Here is a 19,253-nt window from a genome sequence, read left to right on the forward strand (position 1 = left end):
GGACTACAATTCCCATCAACCCCTTCCAGCATGACCAATTGGCCATGCTGGCAGGGGCTGATGGGAATTGTAGTCCACAACATCTGGAGTGCCAAAGGTTCACCACCACTGTCCTAGATCCTACTCTGATACGATATTGACTTTTCTTTCCTTCCCCTCCTCCTACCAGCCTCTTCTTGGGAACAATCTGTCAAAGTTGCAAAAGTTGTACAGTTGCAAGTTGCTTAGGCGAATTGTATGGTGGCCATGGTCAAGCCTGGCCAAGTTTGGCAAGTTGCATGGAGCATGCCACTGGCCCTGGGTGAGTTGAGTGGCATCAAGTCCTCTGGTAATCACTGCCACACAGAGATGAATTGCTCATTTTGAATGGCAGCAATTTACCTGGTGGTTGTTACTGGACTTGGTCCCAATGGGTCCTTTTTCTAGGGCATGAGGGAAGAGTAGTGGTGAACTTGGAGGCCAAAATAGAACTGGAAAGAGTTCTCCTGCTGCCTCTTACTGATCAAACCAAGGGTTGAAGACTGACAATAGGCTTCATAGCAACCCCCACAATGGCCATGGAAAACTCAGAGGGCATTGATTTTTAAAAAGCACAGCTGCTATTTCTGTTATTTGGAGGAGGGGTTAACTCCTCAATGTTGCTTAGATTTCAGATTTTTCAACAAATCTGGGATTTTTTATGATGGATTGGTAGTGGTGGAAAGTGCCATCAAGTCACAGTCAATTTATGGTGACTTGTAGGGTTTCAAGGCAAGAGACTAATAGAGGTAGTTTGCTTTTGTCTGTCTCTGTGAAGTGGCTCTTGGTTTCCTTGATGGTCTCCCATCCACATACTAGACCCTTCTTAGCTTCTGAGATCGGACAAGGTCGGACTAGCTTGCCTATCCAGATTTGGACAGGGGATAGATGGGACCTAGCAATTTAAAGTCCCTGTCATTATACAGTGGATCCTCGGGTTTTTGTTGGTAATCCGTCTGAAAAGAATCGATGAAAACCGAAACCGATGAAAACCGGGGCAAACCTCTCCATAGGAATCAATGTAAATCCAATTAATCCGTTCTAGGCACTCCCAAAAACATACCCAAAACACATTTTTTGGTGAATATAGTGTTTAATGCTGAAAACAGTAACAATCAATCACACTAGAACCAGCTTCAGAACCAGTGGACCAATGTCGCACCAGAAAGCTGTCCAAAGAGGTCTGTTTCTGACGCCTCTTTAAGATTTGTCTGAAATGGGGGAAGACACTGTCATTAAACAAGTGGCAGACATGGCCAGCAACAGCTTTGTCCGGGTGATTTTTCTCCACAAACCCCTGCACCTTACTGCAAATTGATGAAAACCGAGGCAAATCGATGAAGACCGAGACAAATTTTTCACTGAAAAAATCGATGAAAACCGAAACCGATGAAAACTGAAGGCAATGAAAACCGAGATTCCACTGTACTATCATAGATGATCAACTTAAAATTCTATAATTGTAACTTCTGTCCATGTTTACAGGCATTCAAATATGTGTTTGACAGAAGCATACTCTATGAGTAATCATGTTTTGTCTACTGGCAATCACTGTCCTTAGTTTAATAGGTCCCAATACATGGACATAAGATCCAAGCAGTGCCCAGCATATTCCCCAGACTCTTACCTGATGAGTTCAACAGTTTCAGAGTACATTGTGAAAGGAGATTTTGACTCCATGGGCCCTTGTTCCATAGCATTTCCACATTCAATGAATGATAATGCAGCTTCCGCATAATTAAAGGCCTTGCCAAATTTCTCCACCTGGTAGACAAATTGCAGACAAAGAAAGGAAAGCCCAACAATCACTAAACAATATTTTTAGAGGAAAAAAGTTGTTTGTATCTTAGCTGGGTGCATGCAAACATTTTTAGCTATTGCTGTGGGGAAAACCCTATGCCTATGAAGAGGAAATAATATAAATAGTGGTGCTTACCAAAGACTGAGATACAGAGGAAGAACAAAAAAATACAACAGGGTTTAAAGCAAACAAAAATGCATGCAAAGGTAAGTGTAGCCTCTAGCAGAGCACATCTGAGTCTGCCCAGTGCTATTTCCACCAAACCGGATTTTTTGAGAATAGCACTACTAGCGAGTCTTTTCAAAAATCCCTGGTTGCAGCTGCTGGTGAGTAAATGGCCAGACAGGAGGCACTTTATTTGCCTCCATTTTCCTTTTAAAAATTTTTTTGCAGCTTACATATGGGTAGCTATTCAGGTGCAGACAGTCATATTGTGAGACCTCAGCATGGCTGTGGGGGTTCATTTGTGTATGCCTGCACAGCTACGCATCTGTGGGAAGTAAATAATTTTTTAAAAAGAAACGCGTCTCCGTGTAAAGTCACGACAGCAATTTGGATTGTTTCCGTAGGCTCCAATCGCTGTCTGCATAGATGGACATGAACGCGAAAACAGGAAAATTGGTTACTTTATCCTGACTGCAACCTGTTATACATTTGCTGTGCAGAAGGGGCCTTATTGTGCAATGTATACTTTTTTTGCATAGTAGGCAATAATCAAGAAAAGTATGATGTAGACACTGTATGAAAAGCTTTCACCCAAAGTTCAGAACAAAGATAGTTCCAACACCAAGGCCCTTAAATTTTATCTATAGTTATTCTTTTCTGCTACAGTGTTTGGCAACATTATTTAGGTCTTGTGTACAGGAAAAGACAATGTTAGAAATGTGGAAATATTTTAACCGTGAATGTCAATACAATGGCAGAGATCTGACAGAGTGCATGCTTTTGAGATTTTTCAGGCAACTTGAGTAAAAATTGTGTAATGGCAAAAATCTCTGGTTACATCTGGTCCATGCTTTCAGGAGCAGCAAGGAACAGAGAGAAAGAAAGGGGGAAAGAAAGAACACAGCAATCTTGGACAAAAGATTTTAGGAAGGCATGAAAACATGTTTAGTTCTTCCTGTAAATGAATTTATGTAAGCCTTAAATAAACTTTTCACTGATACTAAAAATAACAATCTTAATTACTTTACAGCCAAAATTCTTTTTGTAAAATCACTCTGGGATTAAGATTTGGCATACTTTTCAAACTAGACAAATGTAGGTGTAGTAAATAAGCAGCAGATGGTGGCAAAATGGGAGAGTGCGGGGGCACAGGGTCTGTAGTGTATGGAGTATAGTAGTGTCTGGCAAGTTATATGGGTTTGGGAATACATAGATTTCACTAACAGCTAATTGCAGGCCTGGCAATTAAGGGAGGGATTAAAGAATGGGGAGGCAGAGCCACATTCACACAGAGTAACCAAACAAATACCTCAGCTGGAGAGAAATGGCCACAGCTTCATTGAAAAAAGGAGCTGTCAGGGTCTTAGCACAATACATTGGCTGATAAATATTAGGCGACCCCACTTGTCTGCTGATATCTCCCCTCTGCCCATACCTAGCCAGCCAGGAGGGGGGACATCTGGGATGGCAATTGGCTGGGTTCTACTCAGTAGTCTCCTTGCGACTTGAGGCGAGGGTGCTCCTGACAGCCCCCAAGCTGGGCATGTCACCCCAAAATCCCTTAAGGGGCTCCCTGAAGTGAACTGAAAGGGGCACATAAGCTGCTTTCCCCCACCAAAAGACTCCAGTTCCATGCTGCTACTGGCAATACAGTTGTGACAAAAATGAACACATCATGCAAACACAGTGCCCCAAAAGAACTAAAGAAAGGGAGGGTGGAGTGGGAGAAAACATGGGGCTGAATGAGGCCCAATAAGAGCAGTGGTGCCTGCAAGGTCCCTGCCCCGTGGGCCTTCCAGGTAGCACTGGATTGGCTTACCAGGCTGGAAGCAGGTTGGCGGCCATGCTGGGAAGGTCTCCAGTCCCTAAGAAAGTTGCTCAGCCCAGAAGAAGGATTGAGTGGCCAGAACCAGCTGCCACCCTCCCTATCCAGCCAAACATTGCGTGGGCAGCTCACACACATCGGGAAAGCCACCCTTCCTCCTTTCCTGCCCCCCTCCCCCTGGACCTGCAAACAGGTCTGGGGCCCCATGCTTATACAAACAGTAATTTATTTCAAATTATATAAAAACTGACTATTTTTTAAAATTTTACTTTAAACAATGATGGTTAACATTTATAAAGAATTTAAGATTAATATTAGTTAAATTTGCCAGATAGGTAAGTGGTATTATACAAATAATATGAAATAATTTAGCTGAAAGTCATATTTTCTCACCATTGCATCTGCTTTATGCTTCTTCCTTTTAGCTTCCTGCATAAAGTAATCTACATTGTGCGGCCTAGAAGAGAAAACCATAAGAAACTGTTTGAAACAATCAGATGTGTATAATGCTTTTTAGTGGTTAACAAGTGGGTAAGTCCTTAGTGCTTTATACTTAAACAAGCATATGCAGTTAACATGCACGTGTTTTGATTGAGGATCAGAAACAAATATTCACAGTGCAATCCTAAACAGAGTTGCATCCTTCTAAGCCCGCTGCTTCATTGGAGCTTTGAAGATGCCTGCTGGAAATGACTGTGGAAGTATAGATTAGAGGCAGGCTGACTTTCCATCTCTTCTGCTGCATCACAAATTTAGCAAGAAGCCTCTGGAAAGGCAGTTATACCATTAATAAACAAGGCAGTTTAAGTCTATTCTGCTAAGTAATAGGTCATGCTAGGTTATAGGATCAAATTTTTAATCTCCAAAAAACATCTTCTGATTTCAAGAAACAACAATTTAACACCTCTTGCAACACATTAAGACATCCGTTTTATGAGTCCTCTCCAGTGTGACTCTTTAAACTGTTTGATCACAATTATATATAGCTTTTCAGAATAAATGTTAAATAAAATATAATACACAGTAGGATTTTTTTTCATTTGTCTAGTATAATTAAGATCTGTCACCAAGGCTGGGGATGGGCAGGTGGAATCATATGGTCATGATTGTTTCTAATTAATATGATAAATGTCAGATAAGACTATAAACAATGAACAATCTCTCCAAAAAATACCCTAAAATTCTGTATTCACTTTAATGGCTATATCAATCTCAGCACAATGTCTGAGGTTAATCGTGGCTGAAATTATCAAAAAATTTATAGCCTAGCCATAAAAAAGTACTTTCAGCTGTATTGCCACCCATTTCCCTAAAACCTTGTTTCACCAGCAAAAAATAAACCATTTCTACTACTTGTTATATTACATAGGCGCATACAAGAGGGCAATGACAGCTCTGTTCAAATAAGTTCTTTCTAACTGAACTTGTTCTAGTATTTCTACTGAATGCAATTTGTTATAGATTATGTGGATTAATGCAACATCAATGTAAATTCATGCAGTAAAAAAATTAGATACATCAATGTATGCAGGCAAATAAATATACTCTGGAACAAACAGTACAGTATTTATTGACTATGTCACAGCTTAAATCTCAATATAACATTTCTAATTGTTAACTTCACGTAAACTATTTTCACCTGTTGTCTTCTTGTATCAATTTACACCATTTTTTGTCAATTTATTATCTCACTGTCATATACCATTCATGAGGATTCATTGAAAAACAAATAAATATTCAATAAACCTCACAAACCTGTTGACAATAAATATAGAGAAATGCATATCTGGATAATTTTTTTAATTAAAGAATTAGCAAAATAAAATAAAACCATTCACAATACACAACACTCTGCATATTAAAACATAACACTGATTTTTTTTTCCTACTGATTCAGTCAATACCCCAATATGTGAGAAGACTGGCAGTGAAATACTAGTATGTTGTGTGTGGGGAGTTAGTTGTGTCATGACTGGGAATGGTGCAGCCATGGCACCGCTGCACCGTCTTCAAAGAGGCTTGCTGTGTCTCAGATAGCAAGGCAAAAGCAATGCTGCCCCTTCCCTGGTGAAAAGGGCCTATGCAGCTCAAAGGGCTGCTCCACTGATTTTGCTGGCGTAAGTCTATGACAGCAACTGGGGGCATTCCCAGGCCAAAATGGCTCAAGAAGCCAACAAAAGCAAGTCCCATCCTGGGAATGCCCCCTTTGGTGTGGGTGTAAGCTCCTACACTGAGGAGCACCATGCTATGGTTCACTGGTGCCCAGATATTGTTCTATGTGATCTGCCAACGTAAGAGCCTCTGTGGCAGTGTAAATGACCCCTATGCCATTTAAGTGGTATTTATGAAGGTGCCAGGGACACGCTGCCTCCTGAGTGGTTTAGCCCCCTCCCTATGACTGCACTAAGCCTTAGTGGAAGGTTTAGAGGGGCCTTAATCAGTTGCTGGGGCCTTAATCAGTTGGTTCTTCACATATGACTCTACTATCACAGGTTAATCAAGACAGACAGAACTTTCATATCACCCAACATTAACTCAAACACAATGTGGTTCAACAGTGCTAATGCTTACATTCAGCTGTAAGGGGAAGGAGACTCATCATCTGGTCATGGCCCACCCACCCTAGAGGGAAGGGGAGGGAGAGGGAAGGGGGTCCATCATTTGGTTGTGGCTCACCCACTCTGTGGGGAGGGGGAGGAAGAGGGGAAGGGAGAAGGGATACATACAGAATAAGAGAGCAAGTGATGTACATGAATGTATGAAATGAAATAATACACTTTCTTCAAAGTCATCAGTCGGGACAGATTGTGAAGTTAGAACGCGTGCCTGCCAAGAAAGAGAACCATGGGCCAAAATTCTAGGGGCCCAAATCATACTCAATGCATCACATATGACACTTGGATTGTTTCTGGGTGGAGTAGAGAGAACCTTTATCTGGGAACTTGGGGTGGCTATTGGTTGCCCATAGCAGCTAGCACCACTGGTGTTTGCTTCAGCTTGCTCCTTGCTGAAAGGGTAGTCCACTACAGAGGCGGAGCTACCAGGGGACCGGGGGATGCGTGTTGAACTGGGTCCGCACCGGGGGGGGATTGCTCCCGCCCCCCACAGAGCCTGCCCCACAGCACCCCCCTCCTGCCCCCCACTTACCTTTGTGAAACAGGGCAGGCTGGAGAAGTGGCCTGTTCCTTTCAGCTGAAAACGGTCTGGCGGGAACTACACTTCCCAGGAGACCTTGTGAGCCCCCGGCTCTCATGGGAAGTATAGTTCCCACCAAGCCATTTTCAACCTGAAGGGAACAGGCTGCCTCTCCAGCCTGCCCTGTTTCACGAAGGGGGGGGGCTCAGAGTGCACACTGGGTGCACTCTGGCTCAGCTACACCTCTGGTCCACTATGAATTATAAATAAGGGTCGTGTCATCCTGAACGTTAGGATTTCATATATATTCCTAGCCACACACCCTTTGATTTTACCTTCTCACAGTGAAATGCTAAGTAGTCACACTCTTCCAGACGCACTGAAACCAGTACTCTAAGTTATGCTGCCTCTATGGCACTGAAAAAAAAAAGAGGTGACCTGTCTAGTGCTTAATAACAGGACATTTGCTGTTGAACTGCATTTGGTTTCATTTGGTCACAAGCTGTCTAGGTCTGTTACTAATTATAATATAAAATAACAAATTGTGAACAGTGAGCTGCCATCACGTTCCTTCCACAGCAAAACAATGATCTACACTGAACATTTCTATAAGCACTATTATTCTCTCACTGAATTGTAGGCATAAGTTTCAGCATTCTGCTACACAGTGCACAATTATTTGTAATGTTTTTGAAAACAAAAACATAGCTCATTCCATCCAGCTTTTATGGGGATTCTATATATATGTGAAGATCCAACCTTACCCAGCATTGATAGTGTAATTACAAATGTAACATCAGAAAGACCCTACACAACAAAGAGATTTACAGTCTAATCTGTTTAACAGAGTTGTTAATAATATTAAACTTTATATTAATTAAGAAGTAGCTATATTAATTAAGAAGTAGCTACTTTCTTTTATTGGTGCCATGACTGTCATGTAAACAATTGACTTCATCTATGAATTAATGAGATGGCAACTACCTTAAAGCCAGAAGAAAAAAGGACTCTAAATGTGTCTTTAGCTAAGGGAGCTCATAATACCATAGTGACATATATCTCACACTAATATATAATTCTTACTAAATTTGTATATTTATCTATGCATTGCTTCAGAGACTTTTGTAAAACAGAAGATTATTTGAATATATTTGGGATTTTCATATCCATTTTTTAGGGACAGTTGCGGTACCCAAGCTTCCCTGAGGCCGTACTTCTTTTTCTTTTGGTGCTGTTGTATATACAAATGTAACCCCATAAAGAGATTTATAGTCATATCTAAGCCATGTGTGCTTGGAAGCAAGCTCTATTCATTTCAGGGAAGACTGACCTAAGTTCCTAACAGTGACAGCAATATTATTATTTAAAGTAACAAATGGCTGCTTTTGTACTGGCCGTAGGTTTGATGTTTTGAAATCCATGAAAAAAGCAACCACTCCTAATAGGCTCCAATGACAGTCACAAAATCTGCAACAGGACTACCCCACATCTTCACCAGGCTGTATATATATATTCTTATAGTCTTCCCCACATATGATAACCAAGCCCCCTTTCCCCCAAAAAAACAACCCTCCCACCCCAAATCCTGATGAAGACTGAAAATGCTTCAAGAGCACAGCAAAGTTTACAGCAGTTCAGAGCCAGTAGATGTGTGTGGGTGGGGGGCAGGGAGAGAGAATACATGCCTTCTCAAGTTGCTAGCAACAAGGAATTCTGGAAGCGGAAATTTTTAGGCAGAACTTCCAAATTGTTTCCATACCTTTGTATTTCCCTGCAGGTCCCTAGCTAGGGCAAATCCACAATTAATCTTCTAAGGAACACTTTTTTTTCTAAAACCTGATCATGGTCTATTCTGCACAGACCAAATAAGACTTCCTGAGGACATTAAAAAAAAGGCGTCTTGGGGAGGAACTCCATACAGCTTTTTCCACAAGACAGCCTCTGGAAGCCTTCATGAAGGTTTTCCTGGGGCGTTTGCTCTACATGCTCTGATGCTGGGAGCCTTTTCAGCCTGAAAAGTACATAGCTGTACTCAGCTCGTCTTGCTGATTCCAGCAACATATAGTTTTCCCTTCAAAGACATGCAGACTGTAGCTGGCAAGTGGGCAGGGACCAAGTGAACCCCAACTCCTCACTCAGGGAAGGTGGGACCAGTAGCTAAACGTGCCCCCCCGCGACCCATGTGAGTTGCACCTGGGGCTCCCACTCCTCCCAACTCCCCTGGTTAAATGTCTGGTGCTAATCTGTACTCACCCATTGTTACAGCTGAGCTTTGTTCTTCTGCAATCTTTGTGTGAACTGGGTGGAGGAGACCAGGGTTCTTTTTGGCACTGTGTCTTGTTGTAGAGAACACCATGTTCTGAATTGATGTGCACTGTTTTCTGGACCATCAATAAATAAGACTGTTAGGAAGAAGTTATCAATGCAAATGGTAATTTTCTGTCTAAAGGACACAACCCATGTTATGATTTTCATCTCATAAATCAAATCATGTGAACCTATGACATAAATCTCATAAATCAAATCATGTGAACCTATGACAAAGGATTACTACCTTTGTCTATTCATAAGTTAGGCAAAAGTAGCTAAGAAAAGCAAGTACCTAAACATAATTACAATCCAAAGGCCTACAGATAGGCTTGTGAACCTTCAGGTGGCACCTGGAAATCTCCCATTATTACAATTGCTCTCCAGATGATCAGCTCTCCTGGAGAAAATGGCTGATTTAAAGGGTTGACTTTATGGCGATATATCCTGCTGAGATCCCTCCCCTCCCCTCCCCAGGCTTTACCCCAAAATCTCCAGATATCTCCCAACCCAGACCTGCTAACCCTAGCTACAGGTCTAAGTTCAACAGGTCACTTGCTTCTTCTGCTTGACAGTCATGGATGCAATCCTAAAGATACTCTCCTGTGAGTAAGTCCCACTGAACTAAGTAGATCTGTTTAGGATTGCCCCCTAAATTATATTTGGCTGTTTAAACCTACATTTAAATAAAAACAACAGTGCTGAAGAAAACACCATACTTCTTGCTTCTAAATAATCCATATACATATGGATTAAATATATGCCAGAGCAGCCACCTTCACAGAAGAGGTATTCCTTTCTGTGTGTGAGAGGAGGGAAAAGCCCTTTTCTGAGATGGTAACATTCTTCTGCCTTTGATACAAAAAGTACTTGTTTAGTTATTTCAATACATTTTCCATCTGATTAATCAAGTGTATGATTTAATAGAATAAGGCAACATCAATTGGCTAAGTGTTACAGCTGTAATCAGATCTGATCCAAGAACATGGCAGATTGATTGTTTTCCCTGAAAGGCTAATCTGTATTTTTAAAGTTCCCTTCGTATTTAAATAGAGGCATGGTACAAGGGAAAACTACTGATATGGATAGACAGGAAAAATGGTTGGATGCATCTGTACAATCCTTTTGCTCACAGATTAAGGTTACAAGCATTGATGTACTATTTGTCAGTTTCAAGGGAGTTAAATGGGCGCACAACACCACAGCCAGTTTCTCTTTCGATGATGGGTTCACACTTACACTGAAATCTCCAGGGTGTAGGTGGGACTGGATCTCACTCTTGTGTTTTTTGCTGGAGGATAAGGAAGATAATAGATCTCCGCCATTCAGTCTGTTAGAAGAAGTTAAATCATCGCTGGAGAATTTGTGTTTTGATGTATCACAGAGGGGTGAGACAGATGACTGAAGTATTTTCTCATTTTTATTTACTGGTATTGCCAAGCTGCAGATGGAAATTTCAATAATTGGGGGTCATAAAGTCTGAAAAAATAAATACTATATTCTGAATTCTATATTATTATCCATTTCAACTTACTGGCAGCAGGAACGATGTTGGCTATTTTATGCATCTAGAAACAGTATTATAGCAAGGCTTGTTTTCAAAACTGGACATTTTCCCCACGGACATAATATCCCGAGGGAAAACTGGGATCAAACATACCGGGTTGTTTGTATCTCACTTTCTCCCTTTGCACAGCTGCCCCGACAGCGCGTTCAGGCTGGGAGGAAGAACTCCAGAGAATTAGGAATGAGCTCCTGATTTATTTTCATTTTCCACATGAACATTTACGTAGTTTACATACGTTTGCATATGTTTACATACATTTACATATGTTTGTAGATTCCTGTGCATGCACAAACATCCCCATTTTTCTGATGTTCTGATTGGATGTAGCTGTGGGGCAGGGAGAGCAGGCGACGAGGCAGGAAATATAAACCGGTCCATCTCCTGCAGTGTTTGCATGGGAGCAGGATCGGCTCGGGCTTTTTCAAAAGAACAGCCAATTTTATCGTTTTTTGAAAGCTGCTGGGTAAGGGAAAACTTGTGTGGTGGGCCTGATTTAGGCCTGGAAGCTAAGCGGAAGTCATGGCCGAACCAGGATGTTTCATCTCCTTATCCCAGAATATATAGTCTGTGGGGAAAACGCCCTGGCTCACATTTTTTCACCTTTCCTTCTAGACATACTGTAATATTGTGGTTAATATCAATCTAAATACTTATAATAAAAAGTGATAAATTGGGCATTGCTCGCTATCTTTTTAAAAGCCAGTTGGAAAATACAGATGAAGTTCTTAATAGTAAATTTAGATTATGGAGCTCTACTTTACCTTCATAGGTGACATTTTATAAGCTACTGCAATAAAACCACATGAGTCTGTAGGTGGCTGGAGTCTATGAATTTGGTCACCAGCATTTCAGAACACTGTTAAATTAATTGGGTTCAGGTCCAGAGGAGAAAGAGATATATGCTAGTGTAGATGACAAAGGCCAAAAGGATAATAAAAAGTAAAACAGAAAAATATGCACTGCATGTTCTAAAGTACCAAGGTTTCTCTGTGATACGAATAGTTCAATTATTGGCATTTTACTGCATGTAATTATTACTTATAAGTCCTATTGCAAAGTTTAGCAGTTACTATTCTTATCATACAAAGCCACTGTAGAAAGAAAAGAGATAACTTAGACCTAGAGCTCTGATCCAGTTTAACCTCTTTTACTGAGCCAAACTTACACACAGCTACATTAGTCTAAAGTCATTAGTTTGAATCCTAAGCCTTGCTTCTGTTGTGCTGTGTTTTCAAGTTAGTCCACCACTGTGGAGTGTGTTCTTCTGGCTCAACACCAGCACCTTTCAACGGTCCTTTCTGTACAGCATGAATAAGATGTCTGACTTATTTTAAAAGAAACATTTTTGAGCAGGACGTTCACACAGCTTTTCCCCAAAAGGTCTTCAGGATGTTCTATTTCTTCACAACCTGTTTTTTTTTAAAGAAAATGCTAAACTAGCAATCTTTTCCCCCCAAGATGGGGTCAGGACATTTTTCCTTGCTTGTGCAGAACAAGGAAGTGTTTTATTTTTCCAGCCCAACTTACAAGCTTTCTAATTTCATTTTCTTCTGCTGGTCATTTTCTGTCACCTGACTAATCTGTGCCACCTGCCATTTGCTAAAGATCCCTTTAGCAAATGCTCTGCAGACATTGTGGCTATCCAGCATTGTGGCTACCCAGCTTTTTAGTCAATAAAGTACATGATTGAACTCAGCTTTTCCAGCTGATTTTGGCAATGTATAGTTTTCTTGTTTTTAAAATTTTCAATGACATGCCTTCAAAGCTATGAAGACTCAAAATGAGAATCAACATGAATTATCATGTCAAGTCTTTGTAGCTTCAAAGCTACTTCTCCAAAAATTGAAAAAATGAGAAATGACATGTTGATGTAATCAGCAGGAGAAGATGAGTCCATTCATGTACTTTAATCACTGAAAAGGTGACCAGCTGCGATGGCCGCACAGCAAACGTCCCCGAGGAACTTCAGCAAATGATGGGCAGCAGGGAGGATCCAAACCTCAGAATAGTGAAAAAGAGAGAGGGTGAGGAATGACTTGTCCTTCCCCGCAATTGAATTTTGAATTTGCACACCACATTCCCTTTTTGTTGAAGGGGCATAAGGAGAAGTAAGCAGTATCCTTTCAGAGCAGGAAAACGTTCCCCTCTCTCCACAAGAACATTTGCATGCAAAAGCCCTCTCCACAAGCGCATGCAGCATTAAGAAAGCTTCCTCTCTACCCATGAGCTGCGCATGCCTCCGTTACAGTAAAAAAAAAAAAGGTGAGCCTTCCAGGCAGCCAGGAGAAAACCCCCGCTGTCTCCTCACACACTGTATTTGTCTGTGGTATCTCGACAAATAATGTGGAGACCAGTGATGTAGATATAGAATTTTTATGGGGTGGGTGGCATGGGGGGCATGCCCACTCCTCCCCAAGACCTGTCCCCTGCCTCAGTGCTTATAAAAGCAGCTCTCTGAGCCCAGGGATGGCAAACTCCCCTGCCCTGCCTGCCCCCCACCACAGCTGGGCTCCCAGCCAGCAGACGGCAGTCCCTTCTGCCCTCCCCTCCTGGCAGAGGCGTAGCTGGGGAAAATGGATCCCGGTGCAAAATCTGAGTCCCCCCCCCATGGGCGGCCGCTGTGATGCTGGAATCTACCCTCAAACAGCATCACTTTCAATGGTGTTTAAACTAGGGAGCCCAGATTCTCCTTTTAAATCTGCCTTAGAGGGAGAATCTGGGGTCCCCAGTTAAAACAACATTGAAAGTGATGCTGTTTGGGGGTGGATTATCCCCCACCCTGAAACAGCATCACTTTCAATGTTTAAACTGGGGACTTCACATTCTTCCTTTAAATCCATGCCGAAGGGGGTGGATTTAAAAGGAGAATCTGGGGAAATTTGGGGGTGCCTGCTGTCAGGGGTGCAATTATTAAGCTAGCAGCACCAAACTTTCAGGGTATCTTTAGGAGACTAATGTTTCTGGCAATAGACATTTATAGCAAACTCTACTGGCATGCCAACCCTAGAGCTTAGAAACATGGCTATCCATATGCATGTGTGCCAGCTTTATACAGTTAACTTCTTTCTGTTGATGCCCTTGTCACAGCAAGCAATGAGGGCAGTTGTTGCCCTCACTGTGTAGAATAGGCCTCTCAAGTGGATGAGGAACACCTCATATTTTTCAGCCTTTAGGAAGGCCAGCAGACTAGTTCTATCTGAGAGAGATTTTGGTTGATATTATTCCTTGGTCCTTTTTGCAGCTTTACTGGCGGGCTGTTTTTTTCTACCCCCCCCCCCCCCTATTTTTTTGATAAACATAGTCTACCATCTCACTTATATAACTGTTAGAATTGGTAGGTTGCGCCTAGCAAGGTTCAGGGGCAGGGACATGGAAGGAGGGTCACCACAACCTGTGCACCTTTGTATTACTTTTGGGAAAAACTTGGAAGTCACTTGAGGAGTTTCCAGCAATTCATAAAACGATCCTACGCTGCTTTTTTTTTTTCACGGAAGTGATATGGCTGTGCTGACTTTTTACATATTTTTTCTCTTGCTGCCATTTGGAGTGGAAGGGGAAAGGTCTACAGCTGGAGGGAGGTCCCTTGCTCCAGTGGGAGGCCTGTCAGCCCCAAGAATCATGGAATTATTTCTATTGCAAATCCATTCTCAAATCTGATAAGCCACCCTGAACTATTGGAAGAGTGGGACAGAACTATTTAAAAATAAATAAACAAAATTAAACAAAGCCTTAAGAACAAGTCTTCATCCTGAACAAACAGAAGAGCCTACAAGTTGGCATACTGTGTGGTAATTACTACATCTGTCTGTGAAGGAGTCTATTGACATTTCAATTTTGTATGTAACTGTTCTATCATCACATTATCCTTGTGCCTGTCTTGGTCATACTTCCTCTGCCATCTTCCTTCATGCCTCCCACAACAAATTTAAATCGTAAGCTCCTCGAGGCACAGTACTGTCAGCGCTAAGTTACTACACAGTGTATCATGTAAACTGATGGTAATGTTATATCATATCTACTTTCTAACACAACATCATTGTGCAGGTCAAAACAATCTACACAATGAGGCCATACAGCGATATGGTAGATATTCCTACAAATCTGGAGAAACATTCAGCATTACAAAAAAATCTGAAAACAAATACATTTTTTAAAATGTAAAAACTGAAGTTATGTGTTAAACTCCTCTAAAAGTAAAAACCAGTGCATTGGGTGGAAGGTATCAAAAACTAGCGACGATAGTGGTAGACAAGGAAGAAGTCCTGGAAGCCATTGATAAACTAAATTCTACCAAATCCCCTGGCCCAGATTGCATTCATCCAAGAGTTCTTAAAGAGCTCAAGCATGAAATTGCTGATCTTCTCACTTTAATATGCAATTTATCCCTGAAATCAGCCTCTATCCCTGAAGACTGGAAGATGGCCAATGTCACAACAATCTTTAAGAAAGGATCTAAGGGGGATCCAGGAAATTACAGGCCAGTCAGTTTGACATCTATTCCTGGTAAATTAGTAGAATCTATCATTAAGATAACATTATAAAACATGTAGAAAAGCAAGACCTGCTGAGGAAGAGTCAGCATGGCTTTTGCAGAGGCAAGTCCTGCCTGACAAACTTACTAGAGTTCTTTGAGGATGTAAACGGGCATGTGGATAAGGGGGAACCAGTGGACATTGTCTACTTGGATTTCCAAAAGGCTTTTGACAAAGTTCCTCATCAGAGACTATTGAGAAAACTCAGCAATCAAGGAATAAGTGGGGAAGTCCTCCTGTGGATTAAAACTGGTTCAGGAACAGGAAGCAAAGGGTGGGTATAAATGGGAAGTTCTCACAATGGAGTGGTGTCCCCCAAGGATCAGTTTTGGGAACAGTGCTCTTTAACCTATTCATAAATGACCTGGAAGTAGGGGAGGGTAGCGTGGTGGCCAAGTTTGCAGATGATACCAAATTATGTAGGATGGTGAGAATTGCAAAGAGTTGCGAAGACCTCCAAGCGGACCTTGATAAATTAAGTGAATGGGCTAAGAAATGGCAAATGCAGTTCAATGTAGCAAAATGTAAAGTGATGCACATAGGGGCAAAGAATCCAAACTTCACATACATGCTACAGGGGTCAGTGCTATCAGTCTCAGACCAGGAAAGGGATTTGGGCATCTTAGTTGATAGTTCCATGGGAATGTCAACTCAATGCATGGCAGCTGTGAAAAAGGCAAACTCTATGCTGGGGATAATTAGGAAAGGAGTTGATCATAAAACTGCAAGGATTGTCATGCCCTTATATAAAGCAGTGGTGCGACCGCACTTGGAGTACTGTGTTCAGTTCTGGTCACCACATCTCAAAAAGGATATCAAAGGGCCTTTCCCCACTTACCTTAAGCCCCGCGCTACTTGAGGAGAGTAGCGCGGGGTCCCCCGGCACTCCCCAAGAGAGGGGCGGTGATAGCGCAGCCGCCCCGAAGCTGCCGCTGTTGCGCCCCCTCAGCATGCGGCATCCCTGGCACTCTTGCAAAGGGCGCCTTTTGATGACCCGTCGTGAGGACGCCCGGGTGCGTGCCTGGGATGCCGCGCGCTGGGAGCAGCGCGTGGCATAGGGGGAATCAGGGTGAGTGGGGAAACGCCCAAAGAGATGGAAAAAGTGCAGAGAAGAGCAACGAGGATGATTGAGGGATTGGAGCACCTTCCCTATGAGGAGAGGCTGCAGCGTTTGGGACTCTTTAGTTTGGAGAGGAGAAGTCTGAAAGGGGATATGATTGAAGTCTATAAAATTATGCATGGGGTAGAAAATGTTGACAGAGAGAAATTTTTTCTCTCTTTCTCACAATACTAAACAAGGGGGCATACATTGAAAATGCTAGGGGCAGGGAACTAGGACTAATAAAATAAACCTTTTTTCATGCAACACATGATTGGTGTTTGGAATATGTTGCCACAGGAGATGGTGATGGCCGCTAACCTGGGTAGCTTTAAAAGGGGCTTGAATATATTTATGGAGGAGAAGTTGATCTATGGCTATATTTATGGAGGAGAAGTTGATCTATGGCTACCCATCTTGATCCTCCTTGATCTGAGATTGCAAATGCCTTAGCAGACCTTGGGGGAAAGCCGACAGGAGCTGAGGTGACTTTGGTTTGGAATACAGAATCCATGGGGATGCAGACAGAGAGGGAGGTTTTTCTAAATCAACCACATACAAGCGAGGAGTATAGCAATGTGATAAGTGAGAGTGTCTACAAAAGGCTAGAGGGCAAAACACATAAATCCCAGGTTAGGGTCAGAGACAGGGTATACAAGTGTCTCTATGCTAATAGTAGAAGCATTCGACCTAAAATGGGGGAGCTGGAGTACAGAGTTTTGAAGGAGGACATTGATATAGTGGGCATCACAGAGACATGGTGGAATGAGGAGAACCAGTGGGATGCTGTTATCCCAGGTTACAGGCTCTACAGGGAAGCGATAGGATGCAGGGCGATTGGGGGTGGGTGGCTCCTCTACATCAAAGCAAGAGAGAGAGCATAGTGTCACATACAAATAGACAATGCAGGGAGCTGATTCCCTCTACATGAAGAACTGTGGATTATCAATTCCAGAGGTGAAGCATAGTTAATAATAACATTAGGAATATATTATCAGCCCCCAATCTGACCAAAGTGCACAAGAGGATTCTGGGAGGATGGAAAAAAAGAAATTAGAGGAGGCCAACAAAAGCAAAATGTCGTGGTAATGGGTGATTTTAACTATCCCCACACATAAACTGGAAAAAATGCATGTTCTGAATAAGTAGTAAGGAGAGAACATTCCTGGATATGCTAAAATGACTGTGGCTTAGCCAGGAGCAGATGGTGGTTGGGTGGAACCAACCAGGGAGATGTGATCCTAGATTCTAATTCTATGTGGGACCCAGGACCTGGTGGCAAAGCGGGGAAGTCAGTAAAGTTGTTGGGAGCCGATAGGGGAACAGCTGCACCTCATTGCCAATGCCATGTCAGATTCAGTATCTCTTGCATGCTTAACAAGTGACAACTACTACCATGTAGTTACATTTGCTCTTGCCAGAAAGGGAAATTTCTCAAAGATGAGGGGGATAGTGCGCAGGAAGCTGAAAGGGAAAAATCAAGAGAGTCAAAAAATGTCCAAGGTGCTTGGAGGTTATTTAAAAAACACAGTCTTAAAGCTCAGGCTGGAATGTGTTCCGCAGGTTAGGAAAGGCAGCTTCCAGTGTCCAAAAGAAAGCCAAATTACCATGGTTAACAAGGGAGGTTGGAGGAAATTATTAGGAAAAAAAGATGTCTTTTAGAAAATGGAAGTCCAACTTAACTGATGAAGAATTATGAGAGGGAACACAAATGGTGGCAAAAGAGAAGCAAGTTAGCTGTAAGGGAGGCAGGCAAAAAGGATTATGGAGGAACGCATGGCTGCTAACATCAAGACCTTAATACAGCAACATGTAACAGTTCTTCAAGTACATCAAAAGCAGGAAGCCAACTAGGGAAGCGGTAGGCCCATTAGATGATGAAGGCAAACAAAAGGTGTATGCTAAAAAGATGACAGGGGAGATTGCAGAGAAGCTGAAATTGAATTCTTTGCATCCTGTCTTCGACCCAAGAGGGAGGTGAGGAAAAATTCCTGCACCTGAAACCAAGCTTCTTAGGGAGGTGAATCCGAGGGAACTAGCTGGGTTAGTGGTATGACAAGGAAGAAGTTCTACAAGCAGCTCATTGATAAACTAAATGCTACCAAATCCCCTGGCCCAGATTGCATTCATATCCAAGAGTTCTTAAAGAGCCTTCAAGCATGAAATTGCTGATGTTCTCTACATTAATAATATGCAACTTATCCGTGAAATTAGGCTCCATCCCTGAAGACTGGAAGATGGCCAATGTCACACCAATCTTTAAGAAAGGGTCTAGGGGGGACCCAGGAAATTACAGGCCAGTCAGTTTGACATCTATTCCTGGTAAATTAGTAGAATCTATCATTAAAGATAAAATTATTAAACATGTAGAAAAGCAAGACCTGCTGAGGAAGAGTCAGCATGGCTTTTGTAGAGGCAAGTCCTGTCTTACAAACTTACTAGAGTTCTTTGAAGGTGTAAACAGACATGTGGATAAGGGGGAACCAGTGGACATTGTCTACTTGGATTTCCAAAAGGCTTTTGACAAAGTTCCTCACCAGAGACTGTTGAGAAAACTCAGCAATGAAGGAATAAGAGGGGAAGTCCTCCTATGGATTAAAAACTGGTTGAGGAACAGGAAACAAAGGGTGGGTATAAATGGGAAGTTCTCACAATGGAGAGATGTCGGGAGTGGTGTCCCCCAAGGATCCGTTTTGAGACCAGTGCTCTTTAACTTATTCATAAATGACCTGGAAGTAGGGGTAGTGTGGTGGCCAAGTTTGCAGATGATACCAAATTATGTAGGGTGGTAAGAACCACAAAGG

The 19,253-nt window shown here is 42.2% G+C and overlaps 1 protein-coding gene across 4 annotated transcripts in view; it reads right to left on the reverse strand.

Annotated features, from left to right (window-relative positions):
• The window catches only part of AFF3 (AF4/FMR2 family member 3), a 306,895-nt gene that overhangs the window by 17,195 nt on the left and 270,447 nt on the right, over positions 1-19,253 (reverse strand). For 3 of the 4 annotated variants that reach the window (XM_048494122.1, XM_048494121.1, XM_048494124.1), the window contains 4 exons: positions 10,491-10,692; positions 9,198-9,346; positions 4,203-4,266; positions 1,646-1,782 (listed from right to left, as the gene is read on the reverse strand). In XM_048494122.1, coding sequence (XP_048350079.1) covers positions 1,646-1,782; positions 4,203-4,266; positions 9,198-9,346; positions 10,491-10,692 — 552 coding nt within the window. The remainder of the gene's footprint in view (positions 1-1,645; positions 1,783-4,202; positions 4,267-9,197; positions 9,347-10,490; positions 10,693-19,253) is intronic. The other variant, XM_048494123.1, reaches the window with a different exon arrangement.

Source organism: Sphaerodactylus townsendi, linkage group LG04 (assembly GCF_021028975.2).
Source record: "Sphaerodactylus townsendi isolate TG3544 linkage group LG04, MPM_Stown_v2.3, whole genome shotgun sequence".
Lineage (NCBI taxonomy): Eukaryota > Metazoa > Chordata > Lepidosauria > Squamata > Sphaerodactylidae > Sphaerodactylus > Sphaerodactylus townsendi.